The sequence below is a fragment of the Scyliorhinus canicula genome, chromosome 20 (assembly GCF_902713615.1).
Source record: "Scyliorhinus canicula chromosome 20, sScyCan1.1, whole genome shotgun sequence".
In the NCBI taxonomy this organism is placed as follows: Eukaryota; Metazoa; Chordata; class Chondrichthyes; order Carcharhiniformes; family Scyliorhinidae; genus Scyliorhinus; species Scyliorhinus canicula.
This window is the reverse complement of record NC_052165.1, coordinates 58,296,099-58,316,208: the sequence shown is the minus strand read 5'-3', so window position 1 is coordinate 58,316,208 and position 20,110 is coordinate 58,296,099. Positions and strand designations below refer to the sequence as shown.

Genomic DNA, 20,110 nt, shown 5'->3' with positions numbered 1-20,110 from the left:
AATTTTGCCGGCAAAGGAAGGTGGGGGAGTATTTGAGGCCATTCAGGTAGTAGTAGCACCTCTGCGAGAATCGATGGACCATGTAGAGAAGTGCCTTGAGGCACAAGGGGCGAAGATATGAGAGGTAAAGACAGTGGTGTTCAACCAGAACGATCGTATCATATCCTTGGAGGTGGAGGTGGGGGTCCTGGGGGTCCTATGCAAGTCGTAGAGAGTGAAGGGTGGAGGGGCAAGAAAACAGGCGGCAGAACCTGTGGATTGTGGGGCTGCCGGAAGGTGTGGAAAATATGTGTCAAGGTTGCTAGCCGGATTGGTGGAGGAGGGAGTCATGGAAAAGGCCCCAGAGGTGGACAAGGCCCCCAGGTCACCATGACTGAGGCCGAGAGCGATGGAAATGCCGTATGCTGGCCCACCAGCTGAGGAGGCAAGCTGCGTCCAGGGAAATCTTAAAGGTGCAAACAGAGAATGGAGAGATAGTGTCAGAACTGGGGAGGATAAATGAGGTGTTCAGGGGGTACTATGAGAAACTGTACAGGGCAGAGCCTTGCGGAGAGAAAGAGGATATGGAACAGTTCCTGGGTGGATTGGAGTTTCCAAGGTTGGAGAAGGAGAGGAGGCAGGCAATGGAGGAGCCAGTTGGGCTGAGGGAGGAGGAGTCCTGTAGGGGATCCAGTCTGAGGGCTCTGGTGACAGTTTCATTGCCATTAGCTCTGGGGAAGTATGGTTAGGGAGTGGAATCAGCTGCAGAGACACTTTACGTTGGAGGAGATGTCAGTGTTGACACCACTGTGAACCACAGGTTTAAGCCAGGGGGTGGTGAATGGGATGTATGGGAAGTGGAGGGAAGCGTGACTGGTGAGGGTGAGGGACTTGTATCTGGAAGGGTAGTTTGCAGGTCTGGTTGAATTGCCGAGGGGGGAGCGAAGTTTGATAAATGCAGACTAGAGAATTTGCAAGAAAGGAGTGGAGGACGTTTCCCAGGTTTTCCTCATGGAACAACTGCTGCTCCCAGATGAGTTGGAAGAGGGTAGGATTGGGGACATTTATGGGTGGTTGGGGGAATGGGGGGAATGCAAGTGGTGAGGATCAAGACCAAATGGGGACTGTGGTGTGAGGCAACAAGTAGGGTGAATTCAACCACTTCTAGCGCAAGGATGAGCTTGATTCAGTTCAAGGTGGTACATAGGCTACATATGGCCTGGTGAAGAGGAGTGGGTTCTTTCAAGGAGTGGTGAATGAGTGTGAGACGTGTGGGCGATGGACAGCGAATCATGCACACATGTTTTGGGGTTGCAAGAAGCTGGAGAGTTACTGGGAAGCGGTGTTTGGGATGTTATCTAAAATTGTGGGATGGAAGTCAGGCCGGACCCAGTGGTGGAGATCTTTGGGGTATGGGAAATGCCAGAGCTGCTGGACGGGAAGGGGGCCGATGTCGTGGCATTCACCTTTCTAATTGCCTGACGAAAGATCTTGCTGAAATGGAGGTCGGATAAGCCGCTGGGGGGTAGCGATCTGGCTGGAGGACCAGTATGACTTTTTTGGGTTGGAAAAGATTAAATTTGAGTTGAGAGGGATGGTGGAGGGCTTCAAGAAACGGTGGGTGTTGTTCATGACAACGTTTGAGTAACTGTTCGTGGGGGATGGGGAGGGGGGAGGGTAGGGGGTATAAGGGGAAATTATTGTACAGACTGTGGACTGTGAGGTTGTGAAGTGTTTTTGCATATGTTACTGATTTTGTTTACACGTGTTTGGAATAAAATACATTTTTAAAAATGCTGTCTTCCCAATTACTTTAACTTTTATTTCACAGACAGTCGTAAAATATTCCAAGCTTTAGGATTACTTTGTCTATGGTGTCCATGAACAGCATCCAGTTTTATTTCCAGGTTTCTAGAACATCTGTCTATTTGTTTCTCTGGACCATGCTTTCTTGTAAATTAGTTTATAATCCAGCTTCTCTTGACTCAAGGGGAGCTGAGAGATATTTCCTCTCTGGTTGTCTCTGCAACTGCACTGGCTTTCAGATTTAAAAATCTAAGAACGAAGAAAAGCTTTTTGTTTTACCTTACAAAGGCCTCTGGTTGCTAAGCAGCACCGCACACCTCTGCTGGCCTATTGTATTTACTTTTCACACCAGAGCCCTCTCCAAGCACAATAGAAACCCAGTTGGAATTTATCCAACCCCAACACATTCAAGCACCTTTGTCCAGCACGAATCTAACTACAGGTTTCTTTCAGGCACAGAAACATTAAACTAAACCTGCTTAAAACTATACCTTTGGTGGGTTTCTCCAGTCCTCCAGTCACATGTTTCTCGACAGCATGCTGTATGCTGGCGGTGGGATTATGTATTCCTACCGCTTGTCAATGGGATTTCCCATTGAAGCCATCCCACGCTGCCGGGATATTCTCAGGCGGGGATGCGCTGACGGTGGGAAAAGTGAATCCCAACAACTAAAGAATTCTGGCCCTTATTTCTAATGTTTACCAATACAAGTATGAATCCCTTAAAACTACTTTTATTTTCCTAACACTTGTGAAATCCACATGCTTACCACACAGGAAATAGGATTAGGTATGTGCCTGATGTTGACTTCTTTTTGTGTTCTTTTTCACAACCACCTCTTTGGTGATTTAGTCAATAAGGACTGTGACGAGATCACCTATCTAGTTATTCTCTTATAGAATTGTTCACTTTTTATCCTTGCAAATAATTAATGCTATGTAGGATGTTTACATGGAAGCTGAGGTGCAGTTTTGCCTAAAGTAGTTAAGATTATAGTTGAGCATTTTAAGCTGTTTTTTGTTCAGGGTCAATGTTTTTGATCCATTAAATAAATATTTGGTATCTGAATGTTTAGTTTTACTGGAATTAGGTGCTGGCATGTAGCATTGTGTTGTACAGACCTGTAGCAGCAAGATTCCTAACATTTTTCTTTCACAAGTAAAATGGGAACATTTTGGCCTCAGCTTTGCATGCTGAAAACATGAGTTAATACAGGCAGACCAGAGTGAAATTTATTAAGTAATTCACCTTCTAATTAGACTGTGGGATATTACCATATAAAAATTCATCCGTTCCTCTGAAACTTCTCCCTACATTTTAATAGCAAGGAGGAATTTTAGACCAATACTTTAATGTGTATCCCAAAGCATTATTTCAGAGACACTGTATCAGATTAAAAACAGGAAGGGAAATATCCCTCCGAATTTGTGGCTTGCAAAGCAATCACAGCAAATGGAGAGAGTAAGGGTGCAATTTACTGGCCTTGTCACGGCCGACTTGGTGACATGACGAGGCCGTTGAATATCGCGAGCGGCCTCTGGCGATATTCAAAGTGTTCGGTGTCGCGATCTTGGATCGCTCCCTCACTTTTCCAGATCCAGATATGCATATTTACGTTAAGCTCATTTAAATATGTGCTCCCAAGATTCACCCAGAACCCAGGATTCACCGGCTGTGCCTGGGAGACCAAACCTGGAAGACCAGACCATCTGTGCCTGGGAGACCACACCAATGTGGGCCAGGCGTAATAGCACCTGGGCACGTCTCCCAGGCCATTGGCGACCCCTGGGTGGTTGACCCCGGAATTGGGAAGTTGGGCGCAGTGGGGTGGGATCCGGAAGTGGCGGTGGGATCACTAATGGGTGTCAAAAGATCGGGGCTGCCTTTAAAAATTATGCCCCGATCTGCAAGGAGTCTTCCTGCACTGGCGAGCTGAGCTCGTCAACCTAGGAAATGACTAAACTGCGGTATCGACAGGACATTCCTCACTGAAGTGTAAAAAAACCAGAAAATGCCGTTGCAAGCATCGAGAAACAGCCCCGGTAAACGCTTTGGAAACCAAACTCTTTTATTCCACGCCCTAGGGAAGCTGAATGAAAAATGACTGAAGGTTAAAAAGAAAGACAGAGATTCAATAGGAAATAATGGGGAAGCAGAAATATTTTCTAATCAGCTGCATCCAAGTGATATGATGCCCCTCGTGTACTAATTAAGACTTTGTATTTGTAACATCTTTCCTAACCGCTGGATTTTCCAAATGTTTCACAGTCAATGAAGTTATTTTAAAATGTAGTGATTGTTGTAATGTAAAAAACAATGCAACCAATTTGCACACAGCAAGTTCAAACTGTTACAGACAGGAGGAGGGTTTATTTAAGCAGCAATAATTTCTCCTTTCACCATTTGTATATAAACAGAAAGGTGTTTTGATTGGTTTCTCATTTTATAAGCGGTGGTGCATTTCCTCAACCCATTGGTTTTGTTATGATTCAGTTTTCTAGTAATACCCCCCACAGCAAACTCGAGATGGGATGAACTCAAAGGGTTAAGTTTATTTGCACAAGGGGCAGCACAGTGGTGCAGTGATTAGCACTGCTGCCTCACCTCACGACGCTGAGGACCAGGGTTTGATTCCGGACCCGGGGCACTGTCCGTGTGGAGTTTGCACATTCTCCCCGTATCTGCATGGGTCGCAGCCCCACAATACAAAAAGATGTGCAGACAGGAAAGATGAATTGGCCACTCTAAATTGCCCCTTAATTGGAAAAAAGAATTTGGTACTCTAAATTATTTGTACATACTCACAATGGGGAGGAGGTCACAGTATTGCCTCCATGCTTAAACAGTAAAGAGAGGGATATTTACTAAGAGGGATTTACAGTTCAGAGACCACAAGGGAAATAAACATTGCTTCACGTGGGTTCCAGAGTCCAGAAGCAAAGCCCAATGAGGTATTCTTTCTCGGAATTTGGTGGGCTGAAAACAGATGTTTTTGCACTGGTGTGAGTACCCGTGATGAGATAGACACAGAGATGAATCAGTCTCGTAGACGATGAACATCCAACAGAAAGTGTAGATGGGGCCAGGTGTTTAACCTGGGCAGAGCTCCATTTTTTAAACAATGTATTTTATTACAACAATGTATCAAAATAGGTTACAGCAAATAAACACCCCAGGAAACTTCCTTCCCAGCAATCAACAATACAGTCTGTACAGATTTGTTCCCTTTTTCACCCTCTTCTTCCGACGACGAACAGCTCCTCAAACACGGTCACAAACATCCCTACCTTTTCTCAAACCCCCCTGCCTTGAGAACATAGAACATAGAAAAATACAACACAGAACAGGCCCTTCGGCCCACAATGTTGTGCTGAACCTTTGTCCTAGATTAATCATAGATTATCATAGAATTTACAGTGCAGAAGGAGGCCATTTGGCCCATCGAGTCTGCACCGGCTCTTGGAAAGAGCACCCTACCCAAGGTCAACACCTCCACCCTATCCCCATAACCCAGTAACCCCACCCAACAGTAAGGGCAATTTTGGACACTAAGGGCAATTTATCATGGCCAATCCACCTAACCTGCACATCTTTGGACTGTGGGAGGAAACCGGAGCACCCGGAGGAAACCCACGCACACAGGGGGAGGATGTGCAGACTCCGCACAAACAGTGACCCAAGCCAAAATCGAACCTGGGACCCTGGAGCTGTGAAGCAATTGTGAATGAAATGAATGAAAATCGCTTATTGTCACAAGTAGGCTTCAAATGAAGTTACTGTGAAAAGCCCCTAGTCGCCACATTCTGGCGCCTGTTCGGGGAGGCTGGTACGGGAATTGAACCGTGCTGCTGGCCTGCCTTGGTCTGCTTTAAAAGCCATCGATTTAGCTCTGCGCTAAACCAGCCCCTATCCCCAGCAGTGCTATCCACAATGCTACCGTGCTGCCCTTAAGAACAAATTAATCTACACTCCATCATTCTACGTAATCCATGTACCTATCCAATAGCCGCTTGAAGGTCCCTAATGTTTCCGACTCAATACTTCCACAGGCAGTGCATTCCATGCCCCCACTACTCTCTGGGTAAAGAACCTACCTCTGATATCCCCCCCTATATATTCCACCATTCACCTTAAATTTATGTCCCCTTGTAATGGTGTGTTCCACCCGGGGAAAAAGTCTCTGACTGTCTACTCTATCTATTCCCCTGATCATCTTCTAAACCTCTATCAAGTCGCCCCTCATCCTTCTCTGTTCTAATGAGAAAAAGCCTAGCACCCTCAACCTTTCCTCGTAAGACCTACTCTCCATTCCAGGCAACATCCTGGTAAATCTCCTTTGCAACTTTTCCAAAGTTTCCACATCCTTCCTAAAATGAGGCGACCAGAACTGCACACAGTACTCCAAATGTGGCCGTACCAAGGTTTTGTACAGCTGCATCATCGACTCAGGGCTCTTAAATTCAATCCCTCTGCTAATGAACGCTAGCACACCATAGGCCTCCTTCACAGCTCTATCCACTTGAGTGGCAGCTTTCAAAGATCTATGAACATAGACCCCAAGATCTCTCTGCTCGTCCACATTGCCAAGAACCCTACCAAGAAACACTTTTGGATAAGGCTATTCCGCCAATCGCATTGGCAAAAATTTAGCTTCTAGGTTAATTCTGTCCCTCTACAAATCTACATTCAAGCACCGACCCAGGGCACATATTGCAAATACGGATGTGCTTAGTCACCTGCCTTTAATAATAATAATAATCTTTATTGTCACAAGTACGCTTATATTAACACTGCAATGAAGTTACTGTGAAAAGCTCCTAGTCGCCACATTCCGGTGCCTGTTCGGGTACACAGAGGGAGAATTAAGAATGTCCAAAGTTCCTAATAGCACGTCTTTCGGGACTTGTGAGAGGAAACCGGAGCATTGAGAGGAAACTTACACGACACTGACCCTGGCGCTGTGAAGCCACAGTCCTAACCACTATGCTACCGTGCTGTCCATACAGAATAAATGGGAGCATTTCTTCTCTGGCAAGTTGCTTTGAGCAAAAGCTGTGGAGGGGGCAACGCTGAGATTCAAACTCAGCATCTGTTGTTCACAAGAGCGGCGCTTTAACCATCTGAGCCACAGCGCCTATCCACCAGAGAATGTTAGAGATCCATTACTGAGATGCTGCTAGTCAGACGGTAAGCAGTAGACTGAGATTATGCAGTTCAGCAAGAACTCCGCCTGGCCTCTGATAAAATGTGTGTTAAAAATTACCAGGGCACCAGGGATACAGAATCGGGCAGCACTGTAGCACAGTGGTTAGCACAGTTGCTTCACAGCTCCAGGGTCCCAGGTTTGATTCCCGGCTTGGGTCACTGTCTGTGTGGAGTCTGCATGTTCTCTCAGTGTCTGCGTGGGTTTCCTCCCACAGTCCAATGATGTGCAGGTTAGCTGGATTGGCTATGCTAAATTGCCTTTAGGAGTGGTTACGGGGATAGATTGTAAGTGTGGGCTTAAGTGGGGTGCTCTTTCCAAGGGCCGTTGCAGACTCGATGGGCCGAATGGCCTCCTTCTGCACTGTAGATTCTATGATACCTCCTTTGCTCTTCTAAATTGTACGGTGGGATCTTTTATGTTCACCAGAGATGGCAAGTTTTGGATATCTTATCCAAAGCACAATACCTCCACAGTGCAGGACCCTCTCAGTAGTACACTGGAATGTCAGGCTAGATATTTGTGCTCCTTCTCTGGGGTTGGACATGAACCCACAACCTCCTGACTCAGTTACTAACTGAGCGGCAGCTAACAATTGGGGTAAGAAATATCTGAAAGCAGGTACTAAAATTCTGGAAAGATAAATAGAACAGCGAGAAGTTGTGGTTCATGTGGAACCGATGGATTGGATTGGATTTGTTTATTGTCACGTGTACCGAGGTACAGTGAAAAGTATTTTTCTGCAAGCAGCTCAACAGATCATTCAGTACATGGAAGAAAAGGGAATTAAACAATTCAAGAAAATACATGAGAATACATAATAGGGCAACACAAGATATACAATGTAACTACATAAGCATTGGCATCGGTTGAAGCATACAGGATGTAGTCAGCGCCGGCCCTAGGGTTGCTGGCGCCCCGGGCAAGCTGAACTTCGGCGCCCTTCGGGGGGGGGGGGGGGGGGGGGCGAGGGGGGGGGGGGGGGGGGGCCGAGGGAGGGGGGGCCGAGGGGGGGGGCGGGGCCGGGGGGGACGGATGGAGGTGGGGGGGGATGGATGGAGGGGGGGGGGCGGAGGGGGCCGCCCTGGGGGAGGGCGGCCACCGCGCATGCGCTGGTTGGCACCGGCCCAACTGCGCATGCGCGGGACCCGAGTCTCTGGCGCCCCCTAGCACATGGCGCCCCGGGCGACTGCCCGAGTTGCCGGTACCTTGGGCCGGCCCTGGATGTAGTGTTAATGAGGCCAGTCAATAAGAGGGTCATTTAGGAGTCTGGTGACAGTGGGGAAGAAGCTGTTTTTGAGTCTGTTCGTGCGTGTTCTCAGACTTCTGAATCTCCTGCCCGATGGAAGAAGTTGGAAAAGTGAGTAAGCCGGGTGGGAGAGATCCTTGATTATGCTGCCCACTTTCCCCCGGCAGCAGGAGTTGTAGATGGAATCAGTGGATGGGAGGCAGGTTCGTGTGATGGACTGGGCGGTATTCACGACTCTCTGAAGTTCCTTGCGGTCCTGGGCCGAGCAGTTGCCATATCAGGCTGTGATGCAGCCCGATAGGATGCTTTCTATAGTGCATCTGTAAAAGTTGGTAAGGGTTAATGTGGACATGCCGAATTTCCTTAATTTCCTGAGGAAGTATAGGCGCTGTTGTGCTTTCTTGGTGATAGCGTCGACGTGAGTGGACCAGGATAGATTTTTGGTGATGTGCACCCCTAGGAATTTGAAACTGCTCACCATCTTCACCTCGGCTCCGTTGATGCTGACAGGGGTGTGTACAGTACTTTGCTTCCTGAAGTCTTAGAAATAGAATTAGTGTCCTGCAAAGGGAGTTCCACTCAATAGGGATTTGATTAAACAGCATATTAGTAAAGAGGGTTGAGTCGGGATAGGAAGCAGCGGGAATGAAGAGTTGGTCAGAGTGGCAGCAATTAAGGTGTAGGATGAGTTAGGAGGGATGGTTTAGTCTTTCAGTGTGGAATCAGAGCTGGCTCTGTGTGCAGGCAAGTTACTTAACACCTTAGTTGCTAGCATTTTGTTTTCCTGATTGCAGTCAATAATGGTTTGCCCTGAGCTGTTTAGCACCATTGTTGGATGGGGAATCTCATGACCTTGTTAAGCCCTGATTCCATATGTAAATTTCCAAATCCTACTTCAGTCATACTGGTTGGCGTACCATCAACTGGCTGTAGGCATCTGATTCCTACCTGTAATTTTTGTGAAACAACCACTATTTCTAAGTTCCTAAATTTAGTCAGGAGGTGTATTGGGTAGTGCCTCTGCCTCTGAGTCAAATGTTCCAGGGCTTGATGGCCAAGCAAGGTGCATTCCTAATGTGACCAAAAAGGTTGAGTACCAACTTGTAAATCCTTCCAATGTATGTATGCCAATGGTAGGTGGTAAGAGCAAGAAATTCGAGCCTCTACCATTATCCATATCTCCAGGCTACAACATACGTATAAACGTGTATTCTGCCACAGTAACTCTGATGACTTGGGGCAGCCAGTTGGTTTGGTTGGCTGGACAGCCTGTTTGGATCAGATTAGTGCCAAGGATATGTAATTTGATCGCTGTTACAGCTGGGGTGAAGCTTGAGTGGATTTGATGGAACATATCAGCCATGACAGAATGACGGAGCAGACTCAATGGGCCGATGGCCTAATTCTGCTCCTATATCTTATGAACCTATGATACCTGTCTCACACTTGGAGTATAGTGTTCAATTCTGGTTGCCACACTACCAGAAGGATGTGGAGGCTTTAGAGAGGGTGCAGAAGAGATTTACCAGGATGTTGCCTGGTATAGAGGGCATTAGCTATGAGGAGAGGTTGAATAAACTCTGTTTGTTCTCACTGGAATGACGGAGTTGAGGGGAGACCTGATAGAGGTTTACAAAATTATGAGGGGCATAGACAGAGTGGATAGTCAGAGGCTTTTTCCCAGGGTAGAGGGGTCAATTACAAGGGGGCATAAGATTAAGGTGCGAGGGGAAAGGTTTAGAGGAGATGTACGAGGCAAGTTTTTTATACAGAGGGTAGTGGGTGCCTGGATCTCGCTGCCGGAGGAAGTGGTGGAAGTAGGGACAATAGTGAAGTTTAAGGGGCATCTTGACAAACACATGAAAAGGATGGGAGTAGAGGGATACGGACCCCGGAAGTGTAGATTATTTTAATTTAGACGGGCAGCATGGTCGGCACAGGCTTGGAGGGCCGAAGGGCCTGTTCCTGTGCTGTACTTTCCTTTGTTCTTTGTTCCTTGCCCTACCCCTGGCGAAGACAGCATGCTATCTGCCTTCGGGTAGAGAGCTCAAGTCAAAGAAATTTAACGCCATCATCGAATGCACAGATTAAATGGTATGGAGAAATGGACAAAATGTTTTTAGGTAATGGAATATTGTGAAAGAAACTGCAATGGAACTAGAATCCATAATAACTAATGGATGTGGGGAAAGCACAGTGGAATAAGACAATGTGGATAGATCACTTGGGGAGCTGACATGGGCAAGGCACCATCAAATGGTCACTTTCGGCACTGTAGAATTCTGTAGAAATGTTGGACATGATAAATCAAAGCCGGCAGCGAGAAAATCAAACAGGGAAATAACAAAGGCTGAAAAAGGGAGAAATGTATTGGGAAATGAATAACCAGAGTCGGAAATAGTGATCTGAAAAGTGAAAACTGCACATAATGGGAAAGAATGAACATCAGCTCATAGAGCAGGACAGTTAATGGATATTTATTGTAAAGTGCCAAATTAACATTCACAACAATGCAGTGAAATTCTGAAAGTGACAACATGTATTGTGCAATTGACCAAAATTCAACCTAGGCCATGTTGTAATTGGTAAGCCAGTAGAAACTGAGCTTCAGCAAGCCGTAGACTGAAGAGAAAGGCAAATATTTTTTCAGGGGAAACTGGCCAGTTAGAAGCTCTCTGAAGGTAACTGTAACAATTTGGGACAGAGGGAGAATGGCTAATGATTCCTGATTGACGAGCAGAAATTCTAATAAATCGGATTTTTTTTTTGCCTATCCTTGAGACTAAAATTTCAAACATCTTATTACTACCATAAACATTTTTTTTCCAAATTAAACAGCTTGCTGCTTATTTGGCATTTAATGCAATAGTCTCAGCAGACAGTACAAGGATTTTAACTAACAGATGGAGGGCAACAGAAATGAAGTGCAAAGATTGAACAATCGCTGTCACAGTTGGTACTGAAATATGAGAGAGTATTCTGCTGTTAAATGGGGTAGATTTTGATTAGTTCCAACAATTCAGAACTGCGCATCCATGCGGAGCTGTAGGCCATCAGCAGCAACAGATTGTGGTTGAATACAATTCTGTAACCTCGTGGCCTGACAATATCCCTTCTACCATTAGTATCAATCTGGGGGATCATTCCTGGTTCATTGAAGATTGCAGGTGGACAGTCGAGGAGCAGCACCAAACATACCTAAAAATGAGATGTCAGCCTGATTAAGATGTAATAAAGTATTACTTAAATGCCACACTGCAGAAGCAGCATGGAATGAACTAAGCAATCCCATAATCAATGGATCAGACCTAAGCTCTGCAGCCCTGTCACATCCAGCCATGAATGTGGTGGATAAGCAACTGAAAGTTAAATATCAATGGGGTTTCCATTCATGAGAAGCTGAACTGGACCAGCCATATAAGTACTGCAGGTACAAGAGCAAATCAGAGGTTGGAATTTAGTGGTGAGTGACTCCCCGAAGCCTATCTATCACCTACCAAGGTAAAAGTCAGGGTGCGGTGGAATATTCTCCCCTTGCCTGGATGAGTGTAGGTCCAAAAACTCGAGAAGCTTGACACCATCCAGGACAAAGCAGACCACTTGATTGGCACCCCATCCACCACCTTGAACATTCACTCCCTCCACCACAAATGCACAGTGGCAGCAGTGTGCACCATACACAAGATGCATGGAAGCTACTTACAAGGCTTTTTCTTTTTTTTAAAATAATTTTTATTGAAAAATTTTGAATTTATACAACAATAACGCACCATAGTAAAATACCAAAAATAACAATAATATTAACAATCATAAAAATTCGCCCCACCCCCATGCACAACACAGCATTTTAACAACAACGCAAATTAACACAATATAAAGTTACAGAATAGAAACTACAATAAGGAACACCCCCCCCGCCCCCTCCCCCCCCCCCCCCCGGGTTGCTGTTGCTATTGACCAAGATACCTATCTTTGCGCCAGGAAGTCCAGAAAAGGCTGCCATCATTTATAGAACCCTTGTATTGATCCTCTCAGGGCAAATTTGACCCTTTCCAGTTTTATAAATCCCGCCATGTCACTGATCCAGGTCTCCACACTTGGGGGCCTTGCATCCTTCCACTGTAACAGAATTCTTCGTCGGGCTACTAGGGACGCAAAGGCCAGGACACCGGCCTCTTTTGCCTCCTGCACTCCCGGCTCTACCGCAACTCCAAAAATCGCGAGTCCCCACCCTGGTTTGACCCTGGATCCAACCACCCTCAACACCGTCCCCGCCACCCCCTTCCAGAATTCTTCCAGTGCTGGGCATGCCCAGAACATATGGGCGTGGTTCGCTGGACTCCCCGAACATCTGATGCACCTATCCTCACACCCAAAGAACCTACTCATCCTAGTCCCGGACATGTGGGCCCGGTGCAGCACCTTAAATTAGATGAGACTAAGCCTCGCACACGAGGAGGAAGAGTTGACTCTGTCCAAGGCATCCGCCCAAGTCCCGTCCTCTATCTGCTCCCCAAGTTCCTCCTCCCATTTAGCCTTCAGCTCCTCCACTGACAACTCCTCCACCTCCTGCATTACCTTATAGATGTCAGACACCTTCCCCTCTCCGACCCACACCCCCGAAAGCACTCTGTCCATCGTCCCCTGCGAGGGCAGCAAAGGGAATCCCTCTACCTGTCGCCTAGCAAACGCCTTTACCTGCAAGTATCTGAACATGTTCCCTTGGGGAAGGCCAAATTTATCTTCCAGTTCCCCCAGGCCCGCAAACCTCCCGCCAATAAACAGGTCCCTCAATTTGCTGATGCCCGCCCTTTGCCACCCCCTAAATCCCCCATCCTTGTTCCCCGGGATGAACCGATGGTTGCCACCCAGTGGAGCCTCCATCGAGCCCCCTGTTTCCCCCCTATGCCGCCTCCACTGTCCCCAGATTCTTAGGGTCGCCGCCACCACCAGGCTCGTGGTAAACCTCTTAGGGGAGAGCGGCAACGGAGCCGTTACCATGGCACCCAGGCTCGTACCTCTACATGACGCCATCTCCATTCTTTTCCACGCCGCCCCTCCCCCCTCCATCACCCATTTACGCACCATTGACACATTGGCCGCCCAATAGTACCCCAGAAGGTTGGGCAGCGCCAGCCCGCCTCTATCCCTCCCTCGCTCCAGGAACACCCTCTTCACTCTCGGTTTACAAGGCTTTTTCAGCAGCCTAGAAGAACAAAGGCAACAGATGCACAAGAACAGCAGGACCTGCTAGTTTCCTTCAAAGCCACACACCATACTAACTTGAAAATTGATTACTGTTCTTTCTCTGTTATTGGGTCAAAATCCTGTAACTCCCTTACCAACAACACAAGAACTGCAACGGTTCAAGAAGGTGTCATGTGAGAGTACCTTTAAGAAATGCGTGTTTACGAAATGTACCATTAAGAAATGGGTGTTTAATAATGGGTGTGCATATAAATATCTGTAGTGAGAGTACCTTTAAGAAATGGGTGTTTATTACTGTAGTGATGTCTGAGAGGGGGTGGAGCTGGGCTGTCTGTCAGCTTTTTACTTTCGTTTTAGGCTGTTTGCTGCAGGATGTGTTTTAGTTTTGTTTTCAGAGCTGGATAGTTGCAGTCACAGCCAGAAAGTGTATTAGAGTCTCTCTCTGTAATCTAAAGACTGTAAATCGATCCTAGTGATTTAAAACTAATAACAGTAATGACTTTAACCTGATGTGCTTCTGGTAAAAGGTGTTTTAAGTCTTATGGATGTTAAAAGGAAAGCTTAAAGGATTACTTAGTGTCGTATTCTTTGGTGGTTGTATTTGAATTAATGGTTGCTAAGATGTTCACTATGTTTTAAAAAGGTTAACTTGATGTGGCCGTCGGTATTAGGGGTATTACGGTACCCTTGACAATGCTGTAAGACCATTGGTGTGAGAGGTACCTGAGACTGTTTTATCATTGGTGAAGCCTGCCTGCTGGTTCCGCCCAGTAAGGCGGAGTATAAGAGCCCGTGTCTCCCCAGCAGCTGCATTCTGTACCTGCGCTCCTGGGGGAAACATCTAGTACAATAAAACCTTCAATTGTTGTCCAATCTCGCTTCTGGAGTGATTGATCGAGCGTCACTTGAGTTCATAGAATAAGCATTGTTTAGCTTTAAAAAATACAATTCCATTTCTGCTGTACCACACCTGAAGAGTGGGCCATGTGCTCCCCACACCACAATCTAGTAAAGGTTGTGGGTCAGGTGAACTCCATGATACACTTTGGGGTTCTCTCATCCCTGACCCATAACAAAGGCAGCTTACCATTGCTGTCTCGCAGGCAATTAGGGAGAGGGAATAATTGCTGGATTAGCCAGCGATGCCCACACCCATTAAAGAATACATTTTTAAAAATCAGTCTAGAGAATCCTCTATGTCAGTTTATGACATAACTGGGAGGGATGTTCGGTTCCTAATCATATTGAAGTTGTAAACACTTTGGGGTGATCTTTTTGTGCCTCCTGCCCCATTGCTGCTTAAAAACAGAGCAACATCGTGATGAAAACAACATATGGAATAGAAGCGCTGACATATCACTGAGTTCCCACCCAACCTAAATTTTTATGCAGATCCCGATCCAGGCCTTCCACCGAAAATAGACCTATGTGCTAGATGAGGCAAATACAACTATAAAATGTGATCGGAAGAAACATTGACACTGGCCAATCTTGGTAAACATAAATATTCCCCTAAAAGGTAACTCTTCAAGTCACTGGCATTATGATTATGAAAAGGTTTTTCCAATTATTGAGTAGTCACGTTAACATTGGGCTGCATTCTCCGGTTCCCCAGCCGCTGTTTCTCGGTGCCGCGCCGTTCGTTGGCAGCAGGATTCTCTGTTCCCTCCGCTGTCAATGGGATTTTCCATTGAAAACACCCCTCGCCACCAGGAAACCTGCAGGCGGGGGTGCGCTGCCAGCTGGAACAGAGAATCCCAACGGCCGGAGAATTCAATCCATTATTTCTGGGAATTATAATTCACAAAATGATTTTATTTCTCTTGCCCTTTTTCTAGGATGTGAAGGCGCTGGCCACTATTCCCCTCCTTGGCTACATCATAGAAGACAATCCAAAAGGTGTTGATATGCCTCACGTGTTTAGACTTAAACAGTCAAGATTCATCCATACTTTTGCTGCAGACTCTAATGATCAGAAACAACAATGGCTGAGAATCATCGACAAGGCTGCAAAGGGTGAAACACCCACTGACAATGAAGATCTTGGTAGCGATGACTCCTCTACTTGTGGTGACTGAGAAAGCAGTCTGAGGCAGACCAAGCTACCAACAGCTGGCATAGAGGTTCCAAAGCCACTTGAGGACCATTTCTAAAGCGTGTGAGATAGTTAACATGCAAAAACAAATCAAATCCATTACTTAAAATGAAATATCTGTGTTCACCATATCTTTGCCCTCTTCACCCTGAACTAAATCTGCAGCAACCACAAACTATGTTTGTTCAATCACTTTTGAAATTATTCACTCCCAACAAACCTTGATTATCTTGGAATCCTGAAACTGTTCAACATCTAATACAAAAAAGGAACTGGACAATTAAAGAAGGTTTAAATTGCGGTGGTCTCATGAAAATTTCGTTCTCTGGGTGCTGTTAGTTGATGAAGTAAAGTTAAAGTTGTGCAAAAGATGTTTGTCAATAATTTACAGGACTGATATTTATTGAATCTGAAGTTGCGATTTGTACCCCAGATATCCTTGTCTCCCTGAAAAACAAGGTAAGTTCTCTCGAGACTATTGTTTTTTTGTGTTTAATCATTGTTCCTGTAATCTTCTAAAAAAAAGATATTGATCTTGTGTCATAGCATTGACAAAGATTTGGTGTAATATTGTTGTATTTATTAAAGCTGAAGTATCCCTTCTTTTCCTTCACCAATGTAGCAGTTGCAGGTAAACTTCAGAATCAAAGAATTCATGGTTGTTTGTGTGCATGGGGTAGTTTATTTATTAGGAGATACAGTAAAAGTTTAAACATGAAATGTAAAATAATGAAAGGAAGTGGATAGGTGCCACAATAAAAGCTGCACTACAGAATGGCAAGAGTCGTCATTATATAAAGAGCAGGTTAACCACATGCTTCCTGTACAATGAATTAAACAAAGTGAATCCCTGCTCTCAGCTGAGCCAAATGGTGCCAAGTGAACTGTTTGCCAGAGATTGGATTCACATCCAAGAAGAAGCAGATGGCAGCTCGATCTTCTTGATTTAGTTTAGCAGAAGTGTCCTGGGAAGTAGATAATCACTCACCCTCTCAAACTGTGAATGACACGAGGGGCACCTCGTAAGATGGGAGGGGGAAAAAAACAATCATCTCCAAAAATTGAAAAGGAAATCATAAATAAACCTCAGATGGGGAGCAATAATGTATCTCTATACAGATGTAGATTTCAATACCTAGAAAGAATAGAGATGAAAATAGAAATCCATTAATGGAAGAGGGTCAGACAATATGACAAACAGTGACACAAATAAATGGAATGAAACAGTTCAAAACTCATTAATACCTTTAAGTACTTCCTATCCATTTTGTAAATATGTACAAACTCTCAACTCTATAATTTTTCAGTGAAACGGTGACAGTTTTAAGCATTTTGATATGAAACCATAACACAAGATTCTCACTGAAACACAGGATTCTCAATGAAAGTAGGGAGCTGGAAAGTAAAACAAAATCTCTGGTCTTAATGATCTTGCAGTGTGGGTTTATGACAAACTATTGGCCTTGATTTGTTATTTTCCCACTTATTTGTCATTCCCTATAAGATACAGTATATTCTGATGTAATTTATAGAAGCTGAAATAACAATTGTGCTTCAGAACACAGTGGAAGATTTGCCAAGACCACGGCCAGTCCACTGATTGGCAAAATGTGGCCGAGCGCACGTGACAAGAATTGCAACATAAGCAAGTGTCTGAAGTTACATTGCATGGTTTGGAGAAATAACAGTGGGTTCTATAGTGATCCAGTAGGTTAGTGCCCATCTCCTGCGCGAGTTATAAATCCTAAAAGGATCAAGAGAAGGGATACTCCAACTTTAATTCAAGTATAGCACTTGTATTTATTTGTGTGGAGCTGGATTTTTCGGGATTTGTTTTTCATTCAACCATTTTGAACATGTAACTAAATGGAATTCAATGACCAAACTACATATTACTTCTGTAATTTGTCAACCATGTTATGCTAATGTCATGTAGAAGCGATATGATATGTACTTTTGCAAGGCAATAATGCAACTTCAGTGCAAGTTGCAACATCATGGGAGCAAGTTTCTTCCATTTGATGATTAACAAAATCCAAACATTTCTTATAAATAGGTTTTGATTTTTCTTGCACAGCTCAAGGAAAAATTCTGATCCTCAAGTCATATGTATATCAAACAAATGAAGTAGTTTGCAAATACTTTTCCTAGTTGATGGTGCCCCTGTAAGGCAACATTTCAGTTTGATGACACTGCCTTTACAGAGCAAAACTGTGACGAAGCTGTCATGGTCTTCTACCTCCCATTACCATCACAACCCTGCACAATCATCACCTGTTGTTTGGTGAAGGAACTTCTACCATAATTTTGTCTCAGATGTCCCAGCACTCCTACATGCTCAGCACCATTTGGAGCCTGCTATGTGTTTTACACCCCAATTCACACCCCTCAGTAGGCAGCACCTTCCAAACCAAAGACCACTACCATCTAGAAGGACAAGGGCAGCAAGTACATGGGAAAACCCACCAACCTGAAGACCCCCTCCAAGCCACTCACCATCCTGACTTGGAAATGTGCCACCGTTCCTTAACTGTCGCTGGGTCAAAATCCTGGAAGTCCCTTCTCGAGGACAATTAGGATGGGCAATAAATACTGACCTAGCCAGCAAAGCCCACATTCCTTGAATGAATCGAAAAAAATGCTAGCTCACAGCCAAACAATCCCAGGTCCCATTATGTAGTGAGGTTTTAACATTCCATTAAAAAGATTACAACATAGCTGGTTTTAGCTTGATTTCATGTAGTAAATGGAGCACTTTAAAAGTTGATTTTCCTGCTGATCACTTACACTAATCACTGTCCTAATTTACAGTGGAATTAGAAAATGCAAGCATGTAATTTTCCATTTTATTCCACGTTACCAGTTCTGTAGGTTAGTGCTCTGAATTTTGAAACCGATTTGCTCCGCATTGCAGGCTCTGTAAGGTGCCTGCAGTCACCAATTTGCAGGACTTGTTTTTGCAAACTTTTGTTTCAAATGTTTTCTGTGGTCTCTGTTCTGTCACCTGGCCTGCAGCCTGCTTAAGGCGCATTAGCAGTTGATTTTTAGCGCACATTGGCTGCATCTTGATACTACACTTTTCAATATGGTTTAAATTGAAAATGATTGCAGAGTTTTGTTAATATTATCAATCACTGGCACAAGAAAATTATGTATATACATTTTGTTTTTAAATTTCCTATCAGTACAGTATTAAAACTGAATTAATACATCACACTATATTACAGAATTGTTTCACAATTATTCCTAATGGTACTATTTGTTATCTAGCATGCATCCTATTGCATCCAGGTCAATGTAACCCAGATATTGCTATCAGTGGTAATCCATCAGCTGTCATGAAGTGATGGGAGCTAGTTGGTCAGTTCTTTTTCTCCCTGTTCTTGAGAAGATCCAAGACTCACCCAATGATGGTCAAACTTTATTATTATTATTAACTTGCCAGGTGTTTGAACTGGTTGCCTCAATCCTGGGAGTCAAGTGCCTTCAACACTTGGATCAATGTGTCAATAAATATTTTTAGGACTTCCGGTGGCGGCGATGCCTGAGTGAGCCGCACATTCGGCGGGCTCTTACACCGGCGGGGCTTTAGGGCTGATTCCCCGCGATAGCGGGACCACGGGGGTGGCAAAAAGGCTAACGTGAAAGAACTGGAGAGCGGGCTGCAGCTGATGGAATCGTGGGAGGCCAGCAGGTAGGGGAAGAGAGAGAGAGACGGAGGCAAGGAGCAGAGGAAACTGACCTGAAAAATAAATATTTTTAGAACAACTCAAAAATAATTTCTAGTTGTGGATATAAGATGTACAGTTCTAAGGATACTTGTGACACTACATATGGTGCAGATTTAATATTTGAACGTTAAAATTCATAAATGCTTAATTAGGTGATGGTATGAAAATCAACTATTTTGGCGACCCAATAAAATGAAACACGTTCATTTGAGATCAACCATTCTGTACAGATACTCTGGAAGGCAAAGAGTAATTATAGATCTTTAGTTTTTTCAATGCCAATGAACTTAACATGCTACGGTTTTATCATAGAATTTACAGTGCAGAATGAGGCCATTCGGCCCATCGAGTCTGCACCGGCTCTGGAAAGAGCACCCTACCCAAGGTCAACACCTCCACCCTATCCCCATAACCCAGTAACCCTACCCAACACTAATGGCAATTTTGGACACTAAGGGCAATTTATCATGGCCAATCCACCTAACCTGCACATCTTTGGACTGTGGGAGGAAACCGGAGCACCCGGAGAAAACCCACGCACACACGGGGAGGATGTGCAGACTCCGTACAGACAGTGACCCAAGCCGGAATCGAACCTGGGACCCTGGAGCTGTGAAGCAATTGTGCTATCCACAATGCTACCGTGCTTCCCTTTTACATGTACAAAACATTTGTTGTAAATATTAACTGTTGTACAACAGTCCATGGGCGCGATTCTCCGCAAATGCGGAGAGTCGTGAAACTGGCCGTGTTTGACGGCAGCCTCCGCGCCCCCTCCCGGGACCCGATTCTGCTCCCCGGTTGGGGCTAGCAGCGGGGCCCCGTGAACCTCGGCATC

The 20,110-nt window shown here is 45.0% G+C and overlaps 1 protein-coding gene across 14 annotated transcripts in view; it reads left to right on the top strand.

The window, feature by feature from the left end:
• The window catches only part of fgd4a (FYVE, RhoGEF and PH domain containing 4a), a 340,499-nt gene extending 321,737 nt beyond the window's left edge, over window positions 1-18,762 (top strand). For all 14 annotated transcript variants that reach the window (XM_038779936.1, XM_038779947.1, XM_038779939.1 and 11 more), the window contains one exon: window positions 15,285-18,762. In XM_038779936.1, the coding sequence (XP_038635864.1) occupies window positions 15,285-15,524 (240 nt within the window). In that variant the 3' untranslated portion in view covers window positions 15,525-18,762. The remainder of the gene's footprint in view (window positions 1-15,284) is intronic.
• The last annotated feature ends 1,348 nt before the right edge of the window (window positions 18,763-20,110 follow it).